This window comes from Acanthaster planci, linkage group LG07 (assembly GCF_054643075.1).
Source record: "Acanthaster planci isolate LZ-2023a linkage group LG07, COTS_SCS, whole genome shotgun sequence".
In the NCBI taxonomy this organism is placed as follows: domain Eukaryota; kingdom Metazoa; phylum Echinodermata; class Asteroidea; order Valvatida; family Acanthasteridae; genus Acanthaster; species Acanthaster planci.
Window position 1 is genome coordinate 15,354,679 of NC_141783.1, and position 25,875 is coordinate 15,380,553.

Sequence of the window (25,875 nt, forward strand, 5' to 3'; positions counted from 1 at the left end):
ACTATATTATTTGCATGCAGAGGATTTAGACAGTACACCATATTAGCTGCAGTATAAATCATACTGACGCAATGTGCTTGAAGAATTAAAGGCAGTGTACATTTTGAAAAATTGTTTGTGGGAAAACAAGCAACCTGGTATTCTGGGGAACACTACAATAAATGGGAAACCAAAAGGCAATAGGCTGCAATGTCATGTGTGTTTAGTATTCTCCTGATCACTAGTCAGGGGTGGGAGAATGCACGAGGAGTGGGGAAGGTGTGGAGGGGAATCAGGCACTGGGCCAACTGAAAGTCTTGAACTGAACTGAAAGTTCTGCATGTTGGCATGGAGAGAGGACGCACATGCATCTTCTGGTCCCACGCTTGTGGGGGGGGGTGGCTGGGGGAGATGGTATTTACACAGTTCGCAACATGGAGGTTGGACAATAGAGGATTTGCATGGTGGCCATCTTGCAGGGCGGTTCTTTTGTTCCACAAGGGAAACCTCCTTTGTGCATACCCTGTGGAACAACAGCACTAGCCTGCAAGATGGCAGCCATGCAAACCCTCTATAGCAATGACAGGGAGTTTGAATTCATATCTAAGCTCACAGAAGGTCTGAAGGGTAAGTTGTTCTCTTCACTACACAATGCCAAACCACAAGCTACCCACTTCATCACTTCATTTTCTTATCACTGAGTTTTGAAGTTCTCTCCACATGCTAATCGCTATTGTACGGATGCAGGGAACATGCAAAACCATGCCATGATGTACCTGCTGGCCTTCGGCTGAATCTACATCTAAAGGTACAGACAGCTAGCCAATCGAAAATACACACATTACACTTTTGCATGAATATACATGTAAACAAAAGGCAAATAAAAAATCGTGTATCTAACGGCCACAGTCATCTTCGTCATATCTCCAATTTTACAGTTGTTATTGGCAAAAGCGGATTTTTTTTTGAGAATGCTAATTTCACACGTGTCCAGAATTCATCCATTCCCACACCACAATCTGCAAATCTTTAAAAGGATGAGATGGCATGGGCCAGCTCTTGTTGTTTTGCATGGGACGTGATTTTCATGAAGTCCCACAGCAATGTGCCCCCCCCAGTAGTACTGCACTGTTAAAAAAGCTTGGCAGACTGTGACAAATTCTTATAGCTAAAATAAAACACAAGAAATGCTCAGGACTTTGAGGTTAATGCCAAACTTTTCAATGCAATAATGAAATATTCTTCTCAATCAATGCAAAAGTTTAGTTATCGCAAAAAAGGGAAAAAACTATTAGTATTGCATTTTGTTACATGTAAATATCTGAGCATGCATTTTTCAAGATTAGCGTGTAAGTTGTCTTCAGTAGTCAGAAGATGCATGCTGAAGAAAACTCTTTACCTTTTTCTTCCAATTTAAGTGCGAATAATTGGCTTTAAGCAACCAACACACTCAACCAAAATGTCTAATTGACATAGAAAAAAGAGAGAGCAGACAGTAACTACATGTACATTTATATAGAGGATATGAACCACACAAAAACTGACACCTGGACTATCAAAAGTGATATACAATGAACTGACCTCGCAGGCCTATAATGCAAACGTCAATCGTTGCAATAAAAGAAATCAGAATGTCCATTTCATTATTTAAACTTCTACTACAATTACAAATCGTCACGTCGGTGCAACAAGGTCGTATCTGATATACAAAATAAATGTGTTACAACCTTGTTGCATTGACACAAGAAAAGTTGGAAAAACATAGCACTTATCGACTCAGAAGAATTCATACAATGATCAAATGCAATCAGAAATTACCCCAAACAAATAAGGCATTAGTTCAGAAAGGCCTTTGGTCTCCAAACAAAATCTCTCTCCAGATTATACAAAGAATATAAATACACCACTTAGCACCATGTTGAGAAAAGAGATGTGTTCCAGTGTTTGGCGCAAGTTGGATTTTCCCTAACAACAAGCATTTGGGGCTTTGATAGCCACAAAAATGCCACCCTTGTGAATTTTCAAAGATGCATAACACTTCAAACTCTTCAAATAAAACTTGCAGGACAGTTTTGTAGAAATTGTAATTGTGGTTTGACAATGCAAGGAACAACCAACAGCCTCACAACAAAGAACACACCACAAACATGTAAATGCTCAAACAAATATGATCAGTGGACTCCACTGAACAAATGAACTTTTCAAAGACAAACCAAAGCACGATACACATAACAAAATGGAACTTGACGACAGTTCTCTTTTTTTTATGTTTAAAGAGTAGTGTTTCCACTTTGCAATCTCCATACTGCCAAGTCGCACCTCACTGATTCTCAATGCCCTGTGTCACAAGCCCGTGTATATGAAAGGGCAAAACAGACCACTTGTCTTCAGGAAGTGACCCACATTGAAATACATGTGCATGATGTATTAAGCCAATTGCCTGTTGTATGGATTATCTCGAACACCCTTCCTCAGGGCAACGACCTTAATGACAAATGTTAGATATATACCTTGTACATGCCCTTGTGGGGAAGATTCTTAATGCTATGGAGACCTACACATTGAAGGTACGGTCCATCATTTGTCATTTGTGCATTACGTTTCTGTGAGGCAACAAAATACTCGAGATCTGCAGAAGGGTGTATGAGAACAAATCTTGTGAAATTTCAGCTCAGTAAATACTGCACATTCCCAGAAAAGACAATATTCTAGGATTTGGATTTCAGATCAAAAGTTGCCGAGTCGTATTTTGAACTGCACCTCAATTCAGCATCTGGGACACATTCTCGCATCCAGTTGAAGGCAGCTAAGTGATGTCATGCACTGAACCGCCCGATTACAGTAACAGCACTCATGTGTGCCGTGTCCAGGCTTGCACGTACTTCTAATGACAATGTTCGAATGCGCGTCGTTAGAAATGGCCTTCTTTCACTGGTTTCTTCAAAATGAAAGCTTGCTAGAGAAAATAATTACACAGGAAGTTTCGTCCCATAACAATCTTTACACCAAGTATGGTTTTCAACAATAATTTTGTCAGTTCCTTTTGGGATAACTGCAAATGATGGACTGTGATTTTAAGTTACAGTGGGTCCCGTATAACAGCGGTTCTAAGAACTAGTGACTATTGTGTGCACACTGTACTCAGGAAAAATGTACACAAAATTGAATGTGCACATTTCATTTACAAGAGTTCGTGTTTGTCGACGTTGTAAAACTCAAACCCTGTGATTTGTATAGTAAGACTCATAGCATGGTTTACAATGCCATTCATTAACACAAAGACATATTTGGAACAGAAGCATCATACACCCCTCGTTTTCTTTCATCCCCCCCAAAAATAGCATCTCCAGGAAATTCCCATTCATAAGGCATGCAAGTACCTTAGGATATCCATGGCTAACTGTGGAACTTTGGCAAATCGCTGGAGTACGAATTTACTGAATACAGTTGATCTACTGTATATGTACGTGGGCACAATCAAATCTGTGCGCAAACCCGAGGGAGAAAAATGTCTGCACCGGATCTTGCTGATCAGGACAGGGAGGTATCCTGCTTGGCAATTAAACACCACTATTTGTTTTTTTTACACCAGTGGTAGCACTGACCCTGGGGGGAGAGAAACACAAGTTGGTTGGTCCGTCCACCATCCTGCTACCATATGCCCGATACCTTCACTAACCCAGCTACCAGTATCACCACTCTTCACCTTCATCTCATTATCAAGTGAGGGCGCTTTCCAACAGCACTAGTGATAAGCGGCAAGCAACACATTAAAATCTTCACCTGAACATTCACATGTTTTTTTTTTCAGCAATTTGGAATCTTAATTTTGTTCAATAAGAACTTGGTTGAAATATTGTTAGTTGTGGACAACAAATTGGATAATTGCATTATTAATCTCGAAACAATGTTGTAAAGTAACGAGCATTCAAAAGCAATGTAATGAAAACTTGTGAGGATCAACAAATGAACCAACGCAAACATGAAGATGGCTTGTGTTGTAGAAGTAAATTATAACAAGCTCTCAGCAATTGCTTTCATCAATCGTCAGTTGCATGTACGTTGTTCAAAATGGAAGGAGAACTTTTGTTGAAAAGTCAAATCTTAACATAATATTAATTCAACATGGCAGGCAAAACCAAAAGATATTTGACAATACCCAAGTTCCATGAGAGTTTCAGCCAACTAAAACGTGCAAAAAAAATTTTTTAAATGCACTGACAACCCGCACTGTATATGGAAGTCCGAAAATCTAGCCTTCTTGTCCTTTAGCGAAATAAAAAATTCGGACAAACAAAAGCTCCGCTTAGACAAAAACATCCAAGGAAAACTAAAACACTGTGCGTGCAGTTGATTAGCATTCCCTCACTTGCCAACGAGTTGCAAACCTCATCAACCGTCCTTGATGCTTTCACCTTTAACCCCCAATGAGGACAGACGCAATGACTGGTGATGGTGGGGGGCAAGGTTGGTAATCTGGCACTTACCCCGCAGAGTAGACAAGTCGTGTTCATACACCACGGTATGACAATGGATATGGCATCAAACTGCTGCAGGGTCACGGATAGGACATATAACGTAGAGTTACTGAGGTATCATCAGGAGGGTTGGAGAGTGTCCAAACCTCATTCCCTCACTCCCTCCCTCTCCATCCCAAGACAAAAATCGAAAAAAAAACTCTTTCTGATTTACACAGAATTTTCAACGACGATGTACAGAGTCCCTTGCATTACTACTATCATACAGCATTGGTCGCTTGTAATTCACAAGCACTGGCTTTTCTGCACTACAGAACATAGAGTGCTGTACTTGGACGGGTAACAAGCTGGCATGTATACTTGAAACTGCATGCTACCCGTTCGCACCGTTAAAACACGACAGCTGCATACTGTGGCCTGTGTGTGCATGTGTGACTTGGTCAATGGTCACAGATTATAAATCCACACAGCGTAGAGAATAACCGATGACAGTTGACCCACAGTGCCATCGTCATTCCTCAGACGAGGCCGGTCGCATGACCAATGCCTAAAGCTATTCCAAATTACCCCAACACATCCACAGTTATACTCACACTATCACTAGCCCGAGCATAATCATTGCAAGATATGCGAGAATGTTCAACGCTAGGCATTGCCTTGCATGTGTGTACTAGTTCACGTACGGTACCTGTTGATAGCAGACTGGGACAAGTGGCTGCTTGTGCTGTACCATTGTCTTTCTAGATGGCATGGCAGATGCCATACAGAACAAATTCCCACGTACGACGTCCCACATACAGAATTGTATCCAACTCCACTAATTGCAATAACACGCCATTAAAATAATAGAACTGGTGCTATGCATTATCTCCTCAATATGCCTTGGTTGTCCACGTGGCCAGGCATAGCATTAAAATACTGTGGGATTATTCTAAAGTAACAGGTCAGGGCAAGGTGTATTTTTGTGAAGATAACACAAAATAAATTATATCTAAATGATAATTAGGTGATATTTATTCAAATAATGTCATGTGTAGTATACCTATGATACAAATATGAGCTAATATTTTCAAGAACTGTCAACACCCCCGCTCATGAATGGTACCAGCTTAATTTGCATAATCCATGAGCCATCTGTTTGCTTAAAAGCAAGCAGCAGCCAGCCAAATCAGCCTGTGACGTCATCCACACCACCAAGTGCAACAGATGTCGTCAGATAATGTGCATTTACTGAGAGAAACTGCCTGCACTGAACACAAACAGTGCCCTCTGTCAGTGAATGACTGCACTGAAGTCTCCACTCAGCGCTGAATTTACTTATTTATTTTATGTTCTTCAGTTAACTCATTACTTTTTATTCAGCATGGGAGTTTTAGTAAAATAGTTCTGTCCTCACTCAGCAAACCACCAATAATGGTTGCTGGTTATGTCCAAATGCAGACAGGGTAAAAGGCTGATTCATACTAAATAGAATAATTTTTATACAAACCCAAATAACTGCAAGCGCTGCAGGAGCTATACTGAAACTAAGGACCCTTATTGTTAAATGTATTTGAAACTGTACACTACTGGTTCATCTTTCCAGCTTAAGCAAGATTATTTGAGAACTGCAAACTAACACCTGTAAAATGTTTTACCACTGAGGGCGGGTAAGCATATATTTCCCACCCAAATCATGAAGTTTTGGAGGCATTTACAGGGTTTCGGGTATAGCTTAGCTAACCCCTTTGACTTCGGACTTTATACCCCAATGAAAATTTGAGTCTTCAGAATGTGCCACTGTCTTCATGCAGAAGGGCAGATCTAATAGGACTGAGACTGGTTCCCAGCAAAAGCTGGTTAGCAAGCTGGGGTTAAAGACTCCTTTGAATATCATCACAGGAACGTGTGGCATGCAGATCAAGAGATATACCATTCCCGAGTTCAACCAAAATTGCGTTGGGGAAATAATGCCCGTTCGGTACGAAGAAATTAGCCTGCCACCACCAACAATGAAACCAAACCACCAAAATCCTCTGGTCATCAATTTCAATTTAGTTTTGGAATCATACTTCTAATAAATGTGGAGAGTGGAAAAAACATTAGAAAAACTTTTTGTACTAGCTGAAACTGTTCACACACCATGACCTACCATGAATATTAAAAACGTCCCACCTGACATTTATTTGCTAAACACTGACAAGGAATTGGGTTAATTAAAATATCCCAACAATCAACAGTTATCACTCGAATGAAACCATAATAAACCAGAAAATAGAAGGAAGTACACACCTCTATCAGCTTGTCTACATCTTCCATTTCTCCTGGTAGGTCGGACAAAGCATTGAATATCTGAGCGGAATTCTCCAACCTCAAAAGTTCTTCTTCCTAAAAAATGTCAAGCACACAAAGCCAAGTTAAGATCCTGTTTATGTTTGAGTAATGCTGCAACTCCGCTATGTATTCGGGCAACCTTTAACCAATGACAGTGATGTGTTCACTTCGCCAGCCTCTCTCATATTTCAACTCTCGCTTGTTGCTTTCTGACAAGGTTCCTCCCGAGCCATGACTTTGCTTTCCATTTCGACTTGCGGCCTGTGCGAAATGTCAAAACACCCTGCCACGGACCTTGAGTTTAAACATGGCCAGCGTGACTTGGAAGAGAATGATGGAGCCCTCGTAGAAGAACATGTCCCAGATGCGCAGCAGCACCCTGATGTGAACCACGCTGGCAAAAACCGTCAGGAACCAGTGGAGTGTGATCAGCGACAGCTCTGAGAGGTAAAAAAGAAACTTGGGTGAAAAAACGATGGCAACTCTTAACAACACTGTCACAGCTAGAAGAGTTGAAGAGAAATTAACAACAGTGAAGCACTGGATCAATTCTTCTTCTTCTTTTAACAATGCTGATGCCATCAAACAGCAGTGCCCATCCCTAAGCTCTTAAAATTTACCAGGAGCCAAGCCACTTTTACTTAACCAAAAGTCCCTTAAAAGTAACTGCACAAAGCATGTATCACTGTACCTCAATAACTCCCACTAGCCGTAAGTGTTATTTCCACAAGAGGTTCTACGTAGCTACATTCATGTATTTTCAAGATTTATTTTGCGTTGGGGAGATGTTAATTCATATAACGGGTTTTGCCCTTACCCAACGTATATATTAATAAACACTGTATGCTCAGTGCTTGTCCGAGAGCTTGCGAAAACAGTCACAAGTTTACTCGGGTGGGACTCAAACCCACGACCTCCTAGCACTGAGCATACAGTGTTTATTGATACATACGTTGGGTAAGGGCAAAACCCGTTATATAAATTAACATCTCCCCAACGCAAAAATACATCTTGAAAATAGTTTGCTTCACCTAACTCGGACCGGCCAGCCGACCCCGGCAAGCTCGGTGGTCGAGTGGTTCAGATGTCTGCGCTAGTAAGCAGGAGGTCGTGGGTTCGAGTCCCACCCCAGTAAGCTTGTGGCTTTTTTTGCAAGCTCTCGGACAAGCACTGAGCATACAGTGTTTATTAATATATACGTTGGGTAAGGGCAAAACCCGTTATATAAATTACATACATGTACATGTACCTAAATCATGGCTCTTCGGATGCTAGAATGACCCACACTTCCTCCCACCACCCTACATCGGATGTGTTCTGAATAAACACAGCCAAGGTCTTCACAGCCTCTGTCATTTCACTGGGTGAATGATCAGTCTTCCTTCCATTCTATGAATTGCCCAATTTCTCAAGGTCGTGAAGAACACATGCTCCAAGGTGTGCAAATCCAATCTAAGCTGACCCATGTCAGACATTGTCTTCTGTGTCACTGGTACCTGTGCCAACATTACAGTGACAGTGAATGGATAAAACGGACAGTATGAGGGTAGTCTTACCTATATCATGGCTCTTCAGCTGCTGATCCAACTCTGGAAGGAAACTGACCATCAACTGACGAAGCACCCTCTGGTCAGCCTAGAAAATTGAGAGTTGTTAGAAATCATAAAATTGAACAAATGTTTTATAATTACCACGTGAATAACTCATACATTGTGTGTACAAAGTCTATGCATGATCCATCATTTCATGGTACAATACCATCCTATCCTTCAAATTGCAGAATAAAATGATGAACAGCAAGAAATATTTTAACAGAAAATTATGGAATACTTCCACCTCCACTGTGATTGCTGAAAAGCACGAGCCACAGCTGAAAATAAATTGCACCGAACCTTGACATTAGAATTGCATTAAGCCCTGCGGTGTTGCATCAGTTCCCCATTGTTTACCTGTACACCAAGGAGAGTGCTGGAGTAGTAAGAGGCCGGAACCAGATCCTCAATGATAGCACACATGATCCAGAATGCGTCCTCCTCCTCCATGAACAGCAGCAAGGACGCTGCGATCTGCAAGGAGACAAGTCCACAGGTGTGAAGGAGGGGAGCATCTACATGGCAGCTACATGTGGTGACACTGGCTTTGCTTAGGTGCCAAGGTGGGTTCAGCACATGTCACGTTATGTTCGCCCATGTCTGCTCATCAAGATTACCTCTTGAAACCAGTGCAGACCAGTGTTTTAGTCGAGACCAGATAGTCCAAGGCCGAGGCCAAGACTGAGACCTGAAGTTGCGAGACCGAGACCACGGTCTCGAGACCTCCAACACTGGTGTACACCGAGAAAAACAGGGTCTTGCTGAGAAAATGTGGCCACGTTTCAAACAACAAAAGTCACAACAACAACAGGTCAATGCATTACAGATAACTTGGGGGATGTAGCCGCTTTAATTGTGAAATCATTGGACCAGCTACGGTTCAGAAAAAAGAAATGTGCATTTCCTAGTTGTTCGTGAACCAGCAAACTTCAGTTCTGCCCAAAGGAGCCTCCATTGCCAGGAAAATAGGGCCCTCTCTTGGTCCAGCTCGCGGTCCGTAGCAGGAACACTGTTTCCGCCAATATTGAGAGAACTTCCACATGTTGTGATCACGTGCCCTAAACTTGACTAATGTTGGATGAGTAAGTACTCTTCAGGACTTCATCAAACGAAGGCAAACATGGCATTTTTTTCACCCTCTGCCTTCAGCTGAAAAAGTGAGTACATTTCTGATGTTCTTCCCTTCGATCGTTCAGTCAGCCTGCAAATCACGTCAAAAGAGAAACTTACCACCCCTGTTCCTTGGCAGTAGCCGATGTCAGGGTAGAGCCAGGCTATGCCACGGAGAACGCGCCTCAGACGGGACACTCCAGTACTCTTACTGGAGGAGAAGCAGGCATTGCTGGGCATAGTGCGCAGCAGATCCTGGTGAGAATGGCAATAAATGGTACAGAATATTCAAGAGTTGAGTCTAGTTGATGAGATACAAGTGTGGTAAGATGAGATTTCGGTGAGTTTATAAGAAGAGTCAAAGGGCACAGAATATCAGTGTGGAGAAGAAAGGCATTTTTCTTTGGTTTTTTTGGAAGCCAACACCATGAAAATGAAAATTTGTGGAATGCCACTGGCAAAATCCTGTAAACCAAATGTTATTTATTCTTCAAGTACTGTAATGCAATTTTTGAAATACATGTACATGCCTTTGAAAATGCAAGAAAACTTCACTTGAAGTCAATGTGAGCGACAAAAAAAAAAGGTGGGGCAAAATTTTTTTAGGAAACCATACTTCAGAAAGAACCTCAAAGCCGAAGCTAAAAATTTACTGTGCTAGAGTCATGCATAAAAACATTTAATGGTTCACTCAAACGTCCGTCGGTCCCCAGACAGTGTCTGAGTGATTTTGGACAGTGTGTCTTTGCCACAGATCCAAAGTGAAGTCAACCGGTTCTATCTTTCTGAGAAATGAGTCTTACCTTCTCTATCTGTTTAGCAGTCAGGGAGTGATCGCTGGTGCTGGCTTTGATGATCTCCTGCATGACAGAAACAGATCAAATCAAACAGGTGGTACCTAAAAACCGATTAAGTACACTCAACACAACACCTAGACAACAGGCAACACAACACCTAGACAACAGGCTGCGAAGCTTGACTATAACCACTCAGACCTTTCAAAACCAACAGGCTTTGTAGGATTCTGTAGGATTTAGGGAGACATGGCTCTTTCAATATTACATGATACAAGATAAAGCATGCATAAATATGCAAAGGATACTCAAAAGCTTCTTGTCTGGACCTCCGAAATAAAGCCTGATTATTCCTCGAGAAGTCCCAAGATTAGCTCAACATTTTCAAAAGCCTGAAACCAGGCTTCTGTCTAAAAACTTGCATTCCTGATATTGCCATGCAGTTCCTGTGCAGTTGTGGATTTCAGAGGGCTGAGGCAGATTCCAAACAAAAGTCCTATGGACTCAAGGTTAAGGAAGCGATGTATACCTTCTCCTTTTGGAAATGCAATATTTAGAGTGTGGTGCATTCGGCATTCCTGTTGGCAACAAGCTAAGGAATGAAGATCAGCTGGATCATGATTTCCCCCAGCAGGTGTATACATGGGGGACATACTCCCATTCCAGAACACCACACTTGTTCAGGATGTTCAGCACGGGAACAGTCGGCCTCTTCAGAACAGACGGCTTTTGGAGATTTGAGAAAACTCCCTATCACCACAGGGGATTACACTGCACTAGCATATCAAGGGTTCAAGTTTTGGTGTCACACTGACGGGCTTCTATTGAAGAATGACCCACAGACTTAGTTGGTTAACACCCGACACACCTTGTATGATGTTTCGCTGTTCTCCTTTTTAAGTTGGGCCCCTGACAGCCTCATCCACAGGTTGGGTCGCATGCTGTGGGGAATGCCCTCATGAACCAGGTGACGTAACTTCTCTGTGTGAGGTAGTCTACTTTCAAGCTGCAGAAAAAAAAGAAAAAGAAAAACGTCAAGTCATTTATTTGTTTCCCTATTAACTACTTTTCTCATTAACAAAATAAAAGTACATGCAGCAATACCCCAAGACTGCACGTTTTCTTTCTCTTACTTTTTTTCACAGAAGATTTTGTGTTCTGATTAAAATAATACTCAAAGCACATCCGTGCATGGTGTTTTCTTCATTATAACAAAAACTCAAGTTAGTGGTGGATTTAAGGGATTCAAATGATATGACAAAGAATATAACTGGATATAAAGTTTCAACAATTCAGATTCTTAATTTTCACAGCATATTTTAATATTAAGGCCCACCTTCAAAACCACAGCTATGAGGACTATGGACACAGAATTCAAACATTCTTAATACCAACTGAATGAAAACAGACATGGGCAGACCACACAAACCAATGTAAATGTAAATGTGAATTTTATCAGATATGCAGTGTGGGAGACTTGGTCAAAGGTTCTCCCTGGTTGAAATCTCATCTAGAGATCCTAATAACGAAAGCCAAAATGTGAGCACATGTCCAAGGCTCATCCGGCTGTGAGGCAGGGATTTGTTGACGACAGGTGCGTGGCTGTGAGAGGAGTATTGATTAGAAAGAAGGGAGAGACTAGCCACAGAGCCTGGGGAAAACAATCAGGAGCTGTACTGTGAAAACTAAGAAAAACGAAAGACAGACCGGTGGAAATCACTCACAAAAGAGCTTAATTATCATTATGTATGCGCAGCATATGCATACACACTCAGGGTTTGGAATCAATAACTAAAACGCACCCAAACGTGGTCTACAATTAGAGTCATTTAATCAATTTGGGGTCCAATTTTTTTTCGTGCCCTTGTCACATCTGACATACAGTAGATGTACATGTACATGTACGGTTTTGGTAAGTTAAGAACACATTTCTCTAAATTCCACAAGTAATGAAGTACGAGTAACACAAATTACCTGCCAAACAAAGAAAACAATTTGAAGTCAATTTCAGCAATGTTCCAGATCAAATCATACACAGGTTGAGCGTGACAGGGACACAAAAATGTCTCACATTTGGAACTCGAATTGATAGAATGACCTAGTACTTTACAGAATCCTGGCCTCTACAAATAAAAAGCATGGGAAAGGATTGGCTGAGGGAAAGTCAGGGAGTTCCAAGATAAGGAAAGTGCATAACATCCCCAATCTGTCCCCATGAAAAGGCCCCTTCAAATTAGATGTCTTTCAAGGCAACTGTTAGCGTCAGCAAATTTCTCACAATCAAAGTATATCCAAAAAAATTGACAAAAAGGGATGCAGGTAGATGTATCTCATTCAGACAATTACGCCAGAGAAATAGTCAAAACTTCAAAACGACACTAAATCTCTTTGACTGTTTTACAGGAGCGATGTACCGAAGCTACTCCATAAAGAGGAATAGTGTGTGAAGCTCAGCTTCAAATACCTACAAGTGCCTATGTATGAGCTACATGTACACCGATATTGGTACAGTGTGTAATTAATTCTCCCACACGTTTGCAAATGGCAGAGTGAAGCACCTGTTGTTTTAATGCAAACTGATTATGCGTGGAGGGAGGGATGACGTCAGATGTACAATTCAAAGTCAAACCTGAGAGAGTTACAGTAATCAGCAAATAATCACAGCATACAAACATGCACAGATATCTTGTGCCAGCCTTTTTTTTTGTATAATTTGACATTTTTCCTTTTGCAAATGTCACTTTAAGGTTGAGGGCTACCAGAAGAAATTGAAGGGAAAACAAAGTACAACTGTGTACACATGTTTGTACTGTACGCCAATTTTCAATTTTCACAGTGCACATCTGAATTCAGTGAAGCTTTGGATTGAAACCACGTAAATACATGTAAGTGAAATACATGTACAAGAACAAAATATCTTTTCCTGTCCTTTTTTACCACACGTATTTGCAACAGAGAAGAAATGTAGATGTAAATTTATGCACATATTACCGGTACATGTACGTATATGAACACATGTACACGCATGCCCACATACTGCAGTACAGTACTGACATATTGTAAGCAGCTTATGGGGGCCGTTAGCATCTTCGGACGACAGCCACAGAGAAGACATACTACGGCATGCATTCAGTCTGGAGAGAGTCACCCACACTTCATGTATTTAGCATTTGGCCAGGTCCCTGTTTTTCATGTTTCTCAGTTTTTTACATGCACATACAATGAGCACTGCCAAAAGTAACCCTGGTGGAATGACAAAACGGTCAAGGACATTTCTTCTACCCCGTACCTCATATCAACTCTTGAAAAAGTAAATGCCTTGCTTGTGATCCATATCTAAAGAACATGTACATATTGATTCTGGTGCAAATATACATGTACACTTGAGAACCTTCTCTCAGTTCTTTTGTTGTCCTTCCACCAACATCAAACATGCTCCTTTGGGGAAAAGGTTATGGCAAAGTTCTCAGCCCTGAAAATGGCTCGGAAGGCTTTCATTGTACTATTTGTAAACAAGCAAGAATAATGTCAGTCAGACACATGGAAATCGTTTGACTAATTTGAGCTTAAAATATGAAAATTTTCACTTCAAACAATATCAACAGCTGTTCCCTTGGACACACTCGAACACATTGGAGCTTTACCAGTCACAGTAAATTGCACGGCACAAACCAGGTGTACAGTGCCATTGTACTTGGTGAGCCTTTCTGTATACATACTGGCAACCAGTGATGACGTCAAACACAAGGTAATATCTGTGGCCTGGGGCCAATTTCACAAGCATGAAATTTGCTTAAGCGCGCAAAAAAACCTCAGGTAACCAGCCAAAACTCCCTGTTATGTATATTGTTTTGGGATCATATTTAGCTGTTTTTTGGTTAGCATGACAATCAGATAGTGTTTGAGCTGGCAACCTTAGTTTATTAAGCAAAGTTTTTTCCCACTTAAGCAAATTTAAGCAACTCTATGAAATTGGCCCCAGGTCATAAACCGAATCAAGGGATTGCCTGCTTAGTGTGGCTGAACAAAACAATCAATTTCTCGCAACAGCAATGAAGCAAGCCACATCAAACGGGCACAGATTAGGCCTGGATTTACCACCAATGCACTGATAACATGGATAATTGCGACTGCTGGTTACGAGCCATGTATATATATAACCGTGACATGCACATGACATTTTATAGAGAAGATGCACCATTCAACAAAACATCATGCTTGAAAATTCCACTTGGTTCCATTTTTATTTTGCTAGACAAATATTCTACATGTAAGTAGGTTTATTGCCTGTGAAAAGGCAGCCAGCATTAGGGGCTAAATAAACTCACTGTGGTAAATAGACAAGGGTTTATTATAGTGGTGCATCCTTTTCATGAAATGGGGAAAGGGGGAACCACAGCACTGTAATTTCTGAAGCATGGATGAGGCCAGTTCAGTGAAAACAAGGGTCAAACCCTAACCCTTCAAGTACAAATAGATTGCACAAGTTACGAGTTACTGAAGGACAGAGGCTCTTGGGGTTAACATCAAGGAAAATTTGGCTGCAATGTTTTTTAATAAGGGAAGCCACCGACAAACTTGGACAAATCCCCCATACGAATAGCCCATACCTTATCCCAGGTGAGGTTCCCGACGTCCTGATTGTGGGCAAACTCAAAGTAGGCCGTCCACTTCAAGCGATGCTGTGGGTCCTCCAGGAAGGGCTGACTTAACAACTTACTGGAATTGGGCTCTGCACCGTCTGGGAAAGAAAGCACAATGGTAGAATGGTGGGGACATATCCAAACTCATGCCCTACCTGTTAGGCAAAAATAGCTGTCCTCTGTGAATCCTGCATTGCTTGGCTTTTATTTACTGCTATCTAATTGCCACTTGTCAAAGTGCCGGTCACATGGGTGATTCTTAGCAGAAGAAAAAGGTAACCAACCAGTTTTTGTAAACGTTGCTGGTTTCATGTAGGAGATTTTGACTCCTAGTGTACAGATCTCTAACCCTCATGCAGTACATGAAAATCATCAACCCCCAAGGGTGTATGTAAAATCAACTTGATATCCGAGGATTTGGGACTGTTAGGGATAGCTATGTCACAGTAGCACTTTACAATAACTCAGCACCTGTCACTTGTGCGTATTTCCATAAAAGGAGACTGCTATACTGGGCCATCTGCATATGCAAAGATCATACCATAGTATCACTAACGGGGTGCATCAAAAAAACAAGTTGAAGAAAATCATTAATCCCAAAAGGTCCTTGTACGCATGAATGGGTTCCGAATGGGTTCCGTATGGTCGATACTGTCCCCAGGCCCCTATCCAGTTTTAAAGGTGCGAGTTTAAAACTGTCCCATCACACTTTCATACCCTGACACCTTTTTTACGTATTCTTTTTCATCTACCATCACTGGTGGCAGTTGGTGGCATGTTTTCTTGAAGCGAGTTCACCTGATTCCACAGCTACCAACCTCACTTCTATTTGACCTTGACAGCCATATCCCTTCGAACACTCTGGTGGCACTGTGCATACAACAATGGCACCGATGTACCTACTGTCAGTTCTTTATACTGTTACTTACCTTCTTCATCTACTCGGAAACCAAACTCATCATATCGGAAATCCATCTGGGCGCCAGAATCCTCAGTCTGTGGGAGGGAGGAAAACCAGCCAAGCATTACTCAAACTCTACGCTCGTGACCAAATCTGTAGTGTCCCAACTGCATGCTCCAGTGTGTTTTTGTACCATCACAAGACACGCATGAACCTTATCAACTTTGAAAACAAAGCTTGAATGTGTGGAATACACTGAGAGTCTTGCCCCACCTGTGCCAGGCTGGCTAGTATGTCCTGTGGCCACATGGAAGAGCAGAGCGCAGAGAAAGGTCCCCCAGGGGTGGGGGTTAAACCCCCCGACCCCCGTCGTTGACGACTCAATCGTGAACACATCTCGTCATCTTCATCTTCAGAAAGGGTCTCAGCTGCAATTTGACAAAAAAACCAAAACCAAGCATACTGGGTTCAGAAAAACCAGTGTGAAAAACAGGTCCCTATATTAAAACTGACCAACCCTCTACACTAGGTATTAAAACAGTCCAACCTGATTAATCCTAATCCTCCTCGATCGGTTTTGGAAGATTTCGGAGGATTGAGGGTGAATGGCAAAAGTGCATGGCTGATTGCAAAGGATGCCATGCATGAAGGTCGTGGATTAGACCTTGTGTTGTTTTTGCTTAGTCAAGCACACGTTTAGCCCATTATTTCTTTTGAAACCGCACAACTCAAGAATGCCATCGGCAAAGCCTCAACATAATGAGGGGAATTGCCGGAGAATTTTGAAGGATTGAGGCAGTAGGCACACCTCCAAATAACATTGTCAAGAAATTTTGGAGGATTGAGGCTGAATGCAATTATTTCATGTCGAAAAATCGGAGGATTCTGGAGTATTGAGGCTGATTCCTATTAAAAAGGCCTAGGGGGTTAGGGTTAATAAACAGCACTGTTAATACAACATTGAACATTTTGCATAACAATGAAATGTTCAGGCCCCAATCCCTTGTTTTTCATTGTTTTTATGCCTGGTAATAACGAGGTTCCTGTTTTAACAAGAAAATCTGCAAAGTTCTGCTATACCCACAAGTACTTCAGTGAATGTATTGTACTGGCAAAAGACTATTCTACAGTTGGGTAATTCCAGAAATTAGGGGTCCATTTTTTTTCGTGTCCCTGTCACATCTGACATATGATTTTGTAAGTTCAGAACACATTTTCTAATTTCCGAGGAATTGAGGAATTAATGCAAATTACCTGCCAAACAAATAGTAACAGTTTGAGATCAATTCCGGTGATATTTCCATGTCAAATAACAAAGGTCAGATGTAACAGGGACACAAAAATGTCACACTTTTGGACCCCTATTTTCTGGAATTACCCAGTTGCAAATCTGCATGGCCAAGCTAACGCAGAGTGTGGAACACACAGACTACGCTGCGACTACTGCAAGGCTTTTCTCCAGTGTCCTGACTCCATCCTGGGCAAGCTACAAGGCTTGTACAAGCGCTTTCAGTCCATCCCATTCATTTGGACAAATCAAGACTCTGTGAGGCTACAGCAGCATCACATAATCCTTTGGAGCTTTTCTGGACGTTGATTAACTACCGGTAGATTTACAAGCGACAGAAGATAAAAAGAAGATTTGTACTCAGCTGAGTAAAAGCAGTGGCACCAAGTACTGTACCGTACTTTAGGGTGAGGCAGGATTAGAAAATGAAAGTCTTTTTGTGGCCAATATCTGCGGCATACTTCCCTTGAGTTAATTCAACCATGCAGACACCTTAGCAACGCATCCTTGTTACTCTGCACTCAAGCCTGTGCAGTACGTAGCTAGATCAGTCTTGCTTTCCTATATTTACACAAGTCATACATGAATATATGTATGAGGTCCGTGCTACCGGCTGCCTGAAAATTCTATAAAGTCAACATTGACATGATGGGTCACTTATTACTTTGGGGGGGGGGGCGGATGGGGAGGATGGGGGTGCTACCAGTGGGGAAAGGGAAGGCACTTGGACCATGGTATGTCCCGTGGGATGAAAAGCAAGACAGCTATCTTAACTCATCTTCAACACACTGGTAAGTTACATGTACAACTATACACATACATAAATACACAAACTGCAATGTAGCTGCAACCTTGTCACACTTTCAAAGCTGGGTGGTTCAGTAGGGTCCATCACAATTTTAACTTTTGTTCTTGAATGCCACAGGGGCTCCTCAAGAAGAGACAAATTTCTTCAGAATCGTGGCTCGATGATGTGTTTTCCTTCCTACATGTATAATGTACAGTGCCACAGTTCCAATTCAAGAAAACTTAAGTTTGAACTCAGATTACATGTATATTAAATCAAATCAAAATTGAACGAGTATTTTGTTGTCTTCCTGGGGTAAAAGATTGAATTTAAGGAAATTCAGAAAGGCTACTATTGAAATGATACCCTCTTATTCCTTCCCTCATAAAATAACTAATTTACATTTAAAGCTACATGTAGACTCCGTAAAAAAATAACTGATGTTAGAATTTACTTACAGTCACACCAGCAAGGAAATGGTGACAAACCCATGTTCAATTTTATCAAACACAAGGAGGGAGGATTTCAGGAAAACAGCACAGGCAAGCACAGCCCAAAGAATATACCGGCTCAACTTCTGACTCTCATAAACTGTTTGATGGTGTTAATAACCCGCCACCACTTAAAAAGGCAGGAGCTTTCAAAGGTGTGTGGTATGCCGGTAAAAGAGTGCATTTCAATAGCTTCTTTGTGGTTGTATTTTTTCAAATGCAGTTTTTAGGTACATGTATGTTACCCACCTTTCTTTTTTTTTCTCCTTTTTTTTCCCTTGGCAGAACCTTATTTGGGGAAGTAATTTACCCATTCTTCACAGCAAGCAGACCAGAACTTGGATCATTTCAAAATTTGGGTCATGAACCATACAGCCTACGAATTTACCTTCGCCTCAAAGGGCAAGTTGGTTGGGAACATTACTGCGGTTCTCTTTTGCTAATGTTGACACTTGATAGCCTGCAAATTGTTAAGTTCCAGGCAATGCGTGTTCTGTAAAGCAACTACACAATGTTGAAAGCCTACAATACTGGGGTGTGATCAGAGTGGCATAATGTGGTGTAAAAGCTATCAAAGACGCATTCCATCGGGAATTTTAACAGACAAACTGTGTATGGATATTCATACCAGCGCATTATTTGCACAATTCTGACGAAGGCCAACAATAGTATAATGCTAGCAAAATGGCACTTTCTATATTTGCGTATGATATAATAATACCAATAGTATAATATAATAGTACCAATATACTGGTGGGGATGCTGTGCGCACACATACCGCAAGGCGAAATGTTAACAAACACAATTAGACTATAGGGTTGGACAATTTGTGTGCCTCATCCCTTCTGAATGATCCAAGACCACCACTGCCCAGCGTTTGCAACATTGCCAATAAAAGTAATGTACGTGTACATGTACCAGTTCATGGCTTGTGGCTAACACCCCTGAACAACCATAGTGACGACTTGGACGGACCCCCAATATAGGGTTGGATAGCACAATCAGTCAGTTACCAGAACACAAGCAGTGTTTCGGAGGTCACAGGTTCCAATCCCTCGCTATTCAATTTCTTTGTGTATCTTTATAACTATTTTAACGGGGTTCGAAATACCCACTAGATGCGCTAAAAAGGCAATTGATTATAATGTCAGTAATTTGAATGTCTGTTTCTGAAACCAGAACAAACCTGGAAGCCGAGTGTGTTTTTCCCATCGTATTTGTCCACAGAAGTACATGCACATATGTACATACATATTCTGAAAATTTTGTTAAAGAAGAAATTATGTGAGCTAATCACAGAGAAAAAAGGCACACGCACTGTACATGTACAAGCATTTGGTATTACATACATTGTACATGTTTAACTAAACAGATGGCTCATTTCTTTTTATTGTTTTTATTAATTCAGACGTGCATCAACAGAAAAACAAAACATTCTGGAGTCAGGGTGGGATAAGCAATGAGTGCATTTTTTAATTCTTAAAACCGTTAACGGCGAATTGTACAAGCACACTACCGTACACACTGGTACGTAGAGGTTCCATGTGCGTCACTACCATTGTTTGTTCTCCATCTTTGTTACATCCCCTACGCTACTTACTCTGTATATTTTGGACTGTAAATAGTGTAATAATTGAACAAGAAAAAAACTGAAAGTATTGCACAATTTAGTGTGGATTACGTCGAGAAACTTACAATCTACCGTTGATTACAGTGTTTGCAAAAGCCACAAGAATGAGGAACTGAATGGGTAAATTATGCCAGTTTCCTAGTCAACAAGGTCAGGTGACTGATTTTCACTGTGCAATTTTACAAGCGCACGCATAGGCCTTGCTCTACATGTACAAATCCAGACCGACGGAGCAAAACGTGCTGGTACTGAAAAGCAGCAACTCATTCTACATCACACTCGTCAAAGTTTCCACGTACCGTCGTTAATTGTTTGAAAGTGGGAAGGAATGGATTATTTCTAATGGATTAATAACATTTTGAATGCAAAACAAGATCAAACTAATCTAAATTAACACAGCAAATAACATAAAAATCTTGATAGTTCATATTTTATCCAAGTTTTGAAGTCTGTAAAATTTACCAAATGAAGGTAAACTAATTGTCAGCAATTCTTTGTGAAATTTTTAACACGCCAATACGGGTGATTCACAATAGTGCACCTCAAAGAGTTTGCAACGCGTTGGCCATATCACAAAGCGCGAAATTTGTCGACTTTTTCAAATGCACATTGGGTCGACACATTTCGCGCACTGTGATAGGCCAACGCGTTGCAAACTCTTGGAGGTGCACTGTTGTGAAATGTCTGTATTCTTTGTGAAATTTTTAACACGCATCATTTGGGTACATGTACATGTATGGTTATTGGTACGGTAATTGTACATGTACTCGTACATGTTCACGGTACTCTCTCCATCTCAGCAATGGTTAGAGACTGCCCATTTACTCCCAACAAAACTGTTGAAACTAACACCCCTTTGGTGGTATCCAAAGCCATAATCCATTGTAGCCAACAGTTTTGGAAGGAACTGAGAAAAATTTGTGTAATTTATCACTAATAAAGATGTATAAAAATGGGGGTTGTAAATTTTGTGCAAGTCAAAATATTGTCTGTTTTTGCTTGTCTTCAGGATGTGTGGGTACAGTACCATGTACATATTACATTAAATTAGAAATTGGAGATTTTTAAGGTTAACATCAACAGTGCGTCTTAAAAAAAGACTAAAACCTGGGATATATCTCAGGTTTTCTTCTTTTATTCCCAAACATTGGTAGCCATCAATGTTTGTTGTAGTCAATGAAATTTCATGAAAGTTAAGCTGCTACAATACGTAATGAATGTCTTCATGTCATTTTTTTTTCTCTCATAAAAATCAACCAAGAACCTTGCCCAGATACAATGTACATGCAACTGCAAACATATTCTTTGCCAAATTTTTAACCGGTGATGGACTGGCTCAGTTCCAATATACACATATGCTAAATAGTACTGCTTGAGGGAACAAAGCCATAATATCCACATCCAGCGATGCGTATATGACCCAGCAAAGCATTCATAGGAATGAAGGGGTTTCCTGCAAATGAAAGCCACTGATCGGAGGTTTTGACGTCATGCGGAGGCGGCAAACACTCGCACAAGGTACATGCTGTACATGTACATGTAATGGCACGATGTACATGTACATGTATGTTGCCACAGAGGAGAGAGTTAAGCTCATGTACAATGTACAGGTACATGTAGAAGGCCTTGAGTCATTATTACAGCCATCCCTTCTCTCTGTAGACATGGTAGATTAGTCCTCTATCTACACATAGATGCAACGCAACAACCAGACAGGAGGATAATGCAGGCCTATAATTATTTAGATGAAACATATGGTGTACTGTAGTTAAATTAGGTTTTTTTATTGGCAACAACCGGGAATGCACAAAAATACATGTACATGTACCTGTACATGTACAACACCCTCTACATAGTGTGCATACAGACCTGTGCATGTACATGTTAATGTCTGGTGCATCATGCATATATGTACATGTACATCAAAGAGAAATGTTTTTAATGACATGTAGAATTTCTTCTGTTTTCGTACCACCGGAGGAGCATCGATACTCTGAATTCTTTTTATATCCACACATGCACAAACAAGTAAATGTTCTAATATGGAATTCTCCTCCCCCCCCCGCGCATTCTGGTTTTTGCATCATAACGGGATAAGATTAATGTGTAATAAGACGCATGCACAAGGGTGAGGCCCACTGATTCAGTAGGGTAAACTGTGCTGAATTTATAGCCAAGGAACTTCAAGTGACTGCACTCGAATGCTTTCAACAAGACTTGAACTTGAAGAGCCACATGTGCTGAACATGCAGTGATCTTCATTAGTGTCAGTGTGTACATGTACATTAACGTGCATTGCACACAACAACCTGTCCATCTGCTCTTCAAACGTTAAGAGCAAATTGACATCGTTGTTTCCCTACAGAAATTTTTATTTCTTTTGTTTCTGAAGAACTACATACAACGTATAAAATTCCCTTCCTTACAGTGTGCGGAACTACCCACCCTAAACCATATAACCATGGTGAAATGAAAGCACATGTGATTCACAGCCGGTGTGAGTTTTTGGCTTAATGAAGCATGAATAAAAATATGATGATAGCTACAACAGACAGACTTACAGTGCTTGTAAATCCCATGCCTTTCAGTCTACCCATTCATGTACAAGTACACCAAAGAAAAACCCTATCTGGATTGAAAAGCATCATTCCATCATATTTCTGTGGCCAAGAGTTGCCAGCCATGCATACAAGAACACCATGCACGGTATCTTACACTCACAAACAATCATTCCCTCGCATAGCAAGAATGTACATGTACGTATCGGTATGCTAGAAACAGTGTTTTATTGAGCACATTATTTTCTGTATCAAAATCTAAGATGACGGTGTCTCCTCTCGATGTGACAGATGAGTAGGCAGACAGGCCATTTGCCGACAGACTTCATGTGAGAATGAAGACAGATCCGTGATACACACCGGCCACAGATCCTGCAAGGGAACAAACCCACAGCAAAGGAACTCTGTTTCCTTTTCTCCTTCTTTGCCTGAATGGCAGCAGCTCTGTTGGCTTCAAAGGCCTTTGTGCCTTGTCTACAATGGTGTCTCCAAAGAGCTCTGTCCTAGGCAGTTGCTTCAACGGTACATTTCTAATGTACATGCATACACTGTATATAACCCGTGACACACCGCTGCAATGTCTGAACTCTGTATGAAATTGTACATGTACACAGCAGCATACTGGTACATGTAGGCAGTTATGCCCTATGTACATAATGGGTGCCCTGAGGGTCATTATCCTCCAATGTTGCTGGGTGATAAATCTGCTTACATGTAGGCCCGTATACAATGACATTTAATAACAGAGTACATGTATCTCTCTTCCAAAAAAGAGGGACAGCAAAGTCATGTACATGCATGTAATTTACCTCCTCACAGTCAGAACAAGCAGCAGGTAACCAATGCACACAGCGCTGATGGTATCTTCCTTGATGGAGGGGCCAAATGCCATATGTAAAATTCACAAGCCAAATTTTGTTGCTTAAATTTTTACCTCACGTTGGCCCTAAATGAGTAACAACGTCTGGAAATACATGTACAGTACAGTTCTGCATCTACCCAGATGAAAAAACAACCTGGCATTTTGAAGATTTAAATACAGAATTTTGTACAGTACTGTGGATAGGGCCTGGCACATGATTTTATTCATTTACTGAGTACTGCTGAAATTCTTTCTTCTCAGAACTGTAAGAAACTATACTGTTTCCATTGTTAATGCTTGTTTGTTGAATATTGAAGAAATCTTGAAAGTTTACATAAATTTCTTCAGTATTTGTACAATTAGACATATTTTGGATTCATTTACATTGCTTTTTCTTAAAACAATGTTTAAATCAAAATAGCGACAGCCACTTTAATTTTGGCACGAACCGCAGATTGTTTGATTTTCGTTCATACTATTTCACCTTCAAGTTATTTCTGAGGTACCCCTTTATGACGAAGATTCATTCCTACCGTTTCGTCTTTGCTCCCACAGAATAAACCAACACAGCTGAGATGTCTTGTGGTCGCTGACTGCCTCTATCTACTCGGCACAAAATCCAGAAGAATCACATATCCTCAGCAAATTCTCATTTTTGCTTTCAAGACCCAAGTCAAAATATTAAGGGAAGGTGTATTAACTACCTGCAATGTGAACATTGAACAAATTCTGGTCATTTGTCTTAACGTGAGTTAATTTGAATGAATGAGGACATGTGTAGGCTTGCATGCACAGCATAAAATCTTGCTGATTTTGTGCACATGCACAAGCTACAGAATCAAGAGCCGACACCACAGACATTACCCTCAGTAATGTTTGATTTTTCATTACAAGACCCACATCAGAAAATTGAGGGAAAGACCTTGCTCATTGCATTTTTGGTCAATCGACACGACTGACTTTCAATTTGTGCAACCTTGCACACACTGCAAGCGTATGGACCTTACAATTTGCTTGTTGAGCTCGCATATTAACCAGAGAAAATCGCCAGATGAAGAAAAACTATTGACTGGGTGGTAAATGTTTCATTTTGTTAATTTTCCAAACAAGTTTGAAGTGTATCTGCATTCCGAATTTCAATGTTTTGGTTTTACAAATTTGATGAAATTGGTTGTCAAATAATTTATGGTGAAAACATATTGGCAGGGTGATCATATTTTAATTAATTTTAATGAAAAAAACCCGAACCAATTTACAAAAAAAATGAATTACTGGTCATGATGCATGCCAACATTTCTCTGTTTTACTTAAGAAAACTAACATGCAGTGACCAAATAAGTTCCGCCATGGTAATTTAACTTACATTTATAATCTACATATTAAGTGCACGTCACCATGATAATGCGAGAACATTGGGCCCATGAACATGATGAAGGCGTACATGTACATCTACATGTAGGCTTCGTGACTGCTAACATGAATGTGAACATTATGGGACAAAAATCGTAAAGTTGAAACTAAAGGATGTCACACAAGTATTTGACATCAATATTCAATACTGGCCTACTAAATTTGTATCATAGAGCTGTGGGTACACTTCAAAGCTAGGTCAGATATGATAGCAATTAGCATGGAGCATGGAAGAAGGAAAAGATGGAGCAACCAAATCAACCAAAGTGCTACGCCAGATGCGAACTGCATCTTCGCTTCTCCTCCATGTCCTCTGCCATCTGCAGAGCAGACCAAGACTCTTGGTGCAGCACAGTGACATTTTGCCCTTCCCTCGTCTTGTTTTGGTGCCAGCTTTCGACCCATTTGGGGGACTTACCGTGCACATGGCCACCCGTGTAGCCTTCTGTCGAACGGCCCCCGAACATAGACCTTATGTCCATCACCTTTAGCCCGCAAAATCAGACGGTAAACACGGAGGAGCAGGGTGGGACGACGGTGGTGAAATCTACCCTGACGTGATGTTATCGCCATTCGGGCCGGGATCCGTCAATGAATGCTATGCACGTTCCGTACCCGTACATCAAACTGCTTCGAGAGCCAAGCTCGTACGTACGCACGTATGCTGTAACCAGCGCACCATGCATACGTCACTGCACTACTAATGTACACAACTGGCTAGAATGAACTACACGTACATAAATATGAAGGTGAGGCGCCATTCATGTTGTTTGCGCAAATGTCACTTTTTTTTCTAACTTGTACTTGGTGTCCTACATTTTTGTGGGAGGCGTGTGTGGGACGTGACAAGGGGGGCGTGCACGGGAACATGTTAGATCGACTGGATCTCCTGTTTGCTTGGATTACACTAAATTATTTCAAAGCAGTAATTTAGATGATTGGAAGCAAGTTTCAAATTATGGTGTTTTTTTATTTCTCAGACATGCACATGGAAAAATTAGTGGTTTTTCCTTTGAGATCCAGACATTCGATGGGTTCA

At 41.0% G+C, this 25,875-nt stretch overlaps 1 protein-coding gene across 8 annotated transcripts in view; it reads right to left on the reverse strand.

Annotated features, from left to right (window-relative positions):
- sgsm3 (small G protein signaling modulator 3) overlaps positions 1-25,501 on the reverse strand; it is a 39,314-nt gene extending 13,813 nt beyond the window's left edge. Inside the window, exons 1-13 of one of the 8 annotated variants that reach the window (XM_022236672.2) lie at positions 25,255-25,500; positions 16,084-16,238; positions 15,839-15,905; positions 14,877-15,007; positions 11,135-11,272; positions 10,276-10,332; positions 9,593-9,727; positions 8,720-8,836; positions 8,327-8,405; positions 7,065-7,210; positions 6,729-6,824; positions 4,467-4,529; positions 756-797 (exon numbers count right to left, since the gene is read on the reverse strand). In XM_022236672.2, the coding sequence (XP_022092364.1) occupies positions 756-797; positions 4,467-4,529; positions 6,729-6,824; positions 7,065-7,210; positions 8,327-8,405; positions 8,720-8,836; positions 9,593-9,727; positions 10,276-10,332; positions 11,135-11,272; positions 14,877-15,007; positions 15,839-15,905; positions 16,084-16,238; positions 25,255-25,318 (1,290 nt within the window). In that variant the 5' untranslated portion in view covers positions 25,319-25,500. Of the gene's footprint in view, positions 1-755; positions 798-4,466; positions 4,530-6,728; positions 6,825-7,064; positions 7,211-8,326; positions 8,406-8,719; positions 8,837-9,592; positions 9,728-10,275; positions 10,333-11,134; positions 11,273-14,876; positions 15,008-15,838; positions 15,906-16,083; positions 16,239-18,343; positions 20,414-22,727; positions 22,898-22,924; positions 23,267-25,254 lie in introns of those variants that run through there. The other 7 variants (XM_087138730.1, XM_087138729.1, XM_087138735.1 and 4 more) reach the window with 7 other exon arrangements.
- Between the last annotated feature and the right edge of the window lie 374 nt (positions 25,502-25,875).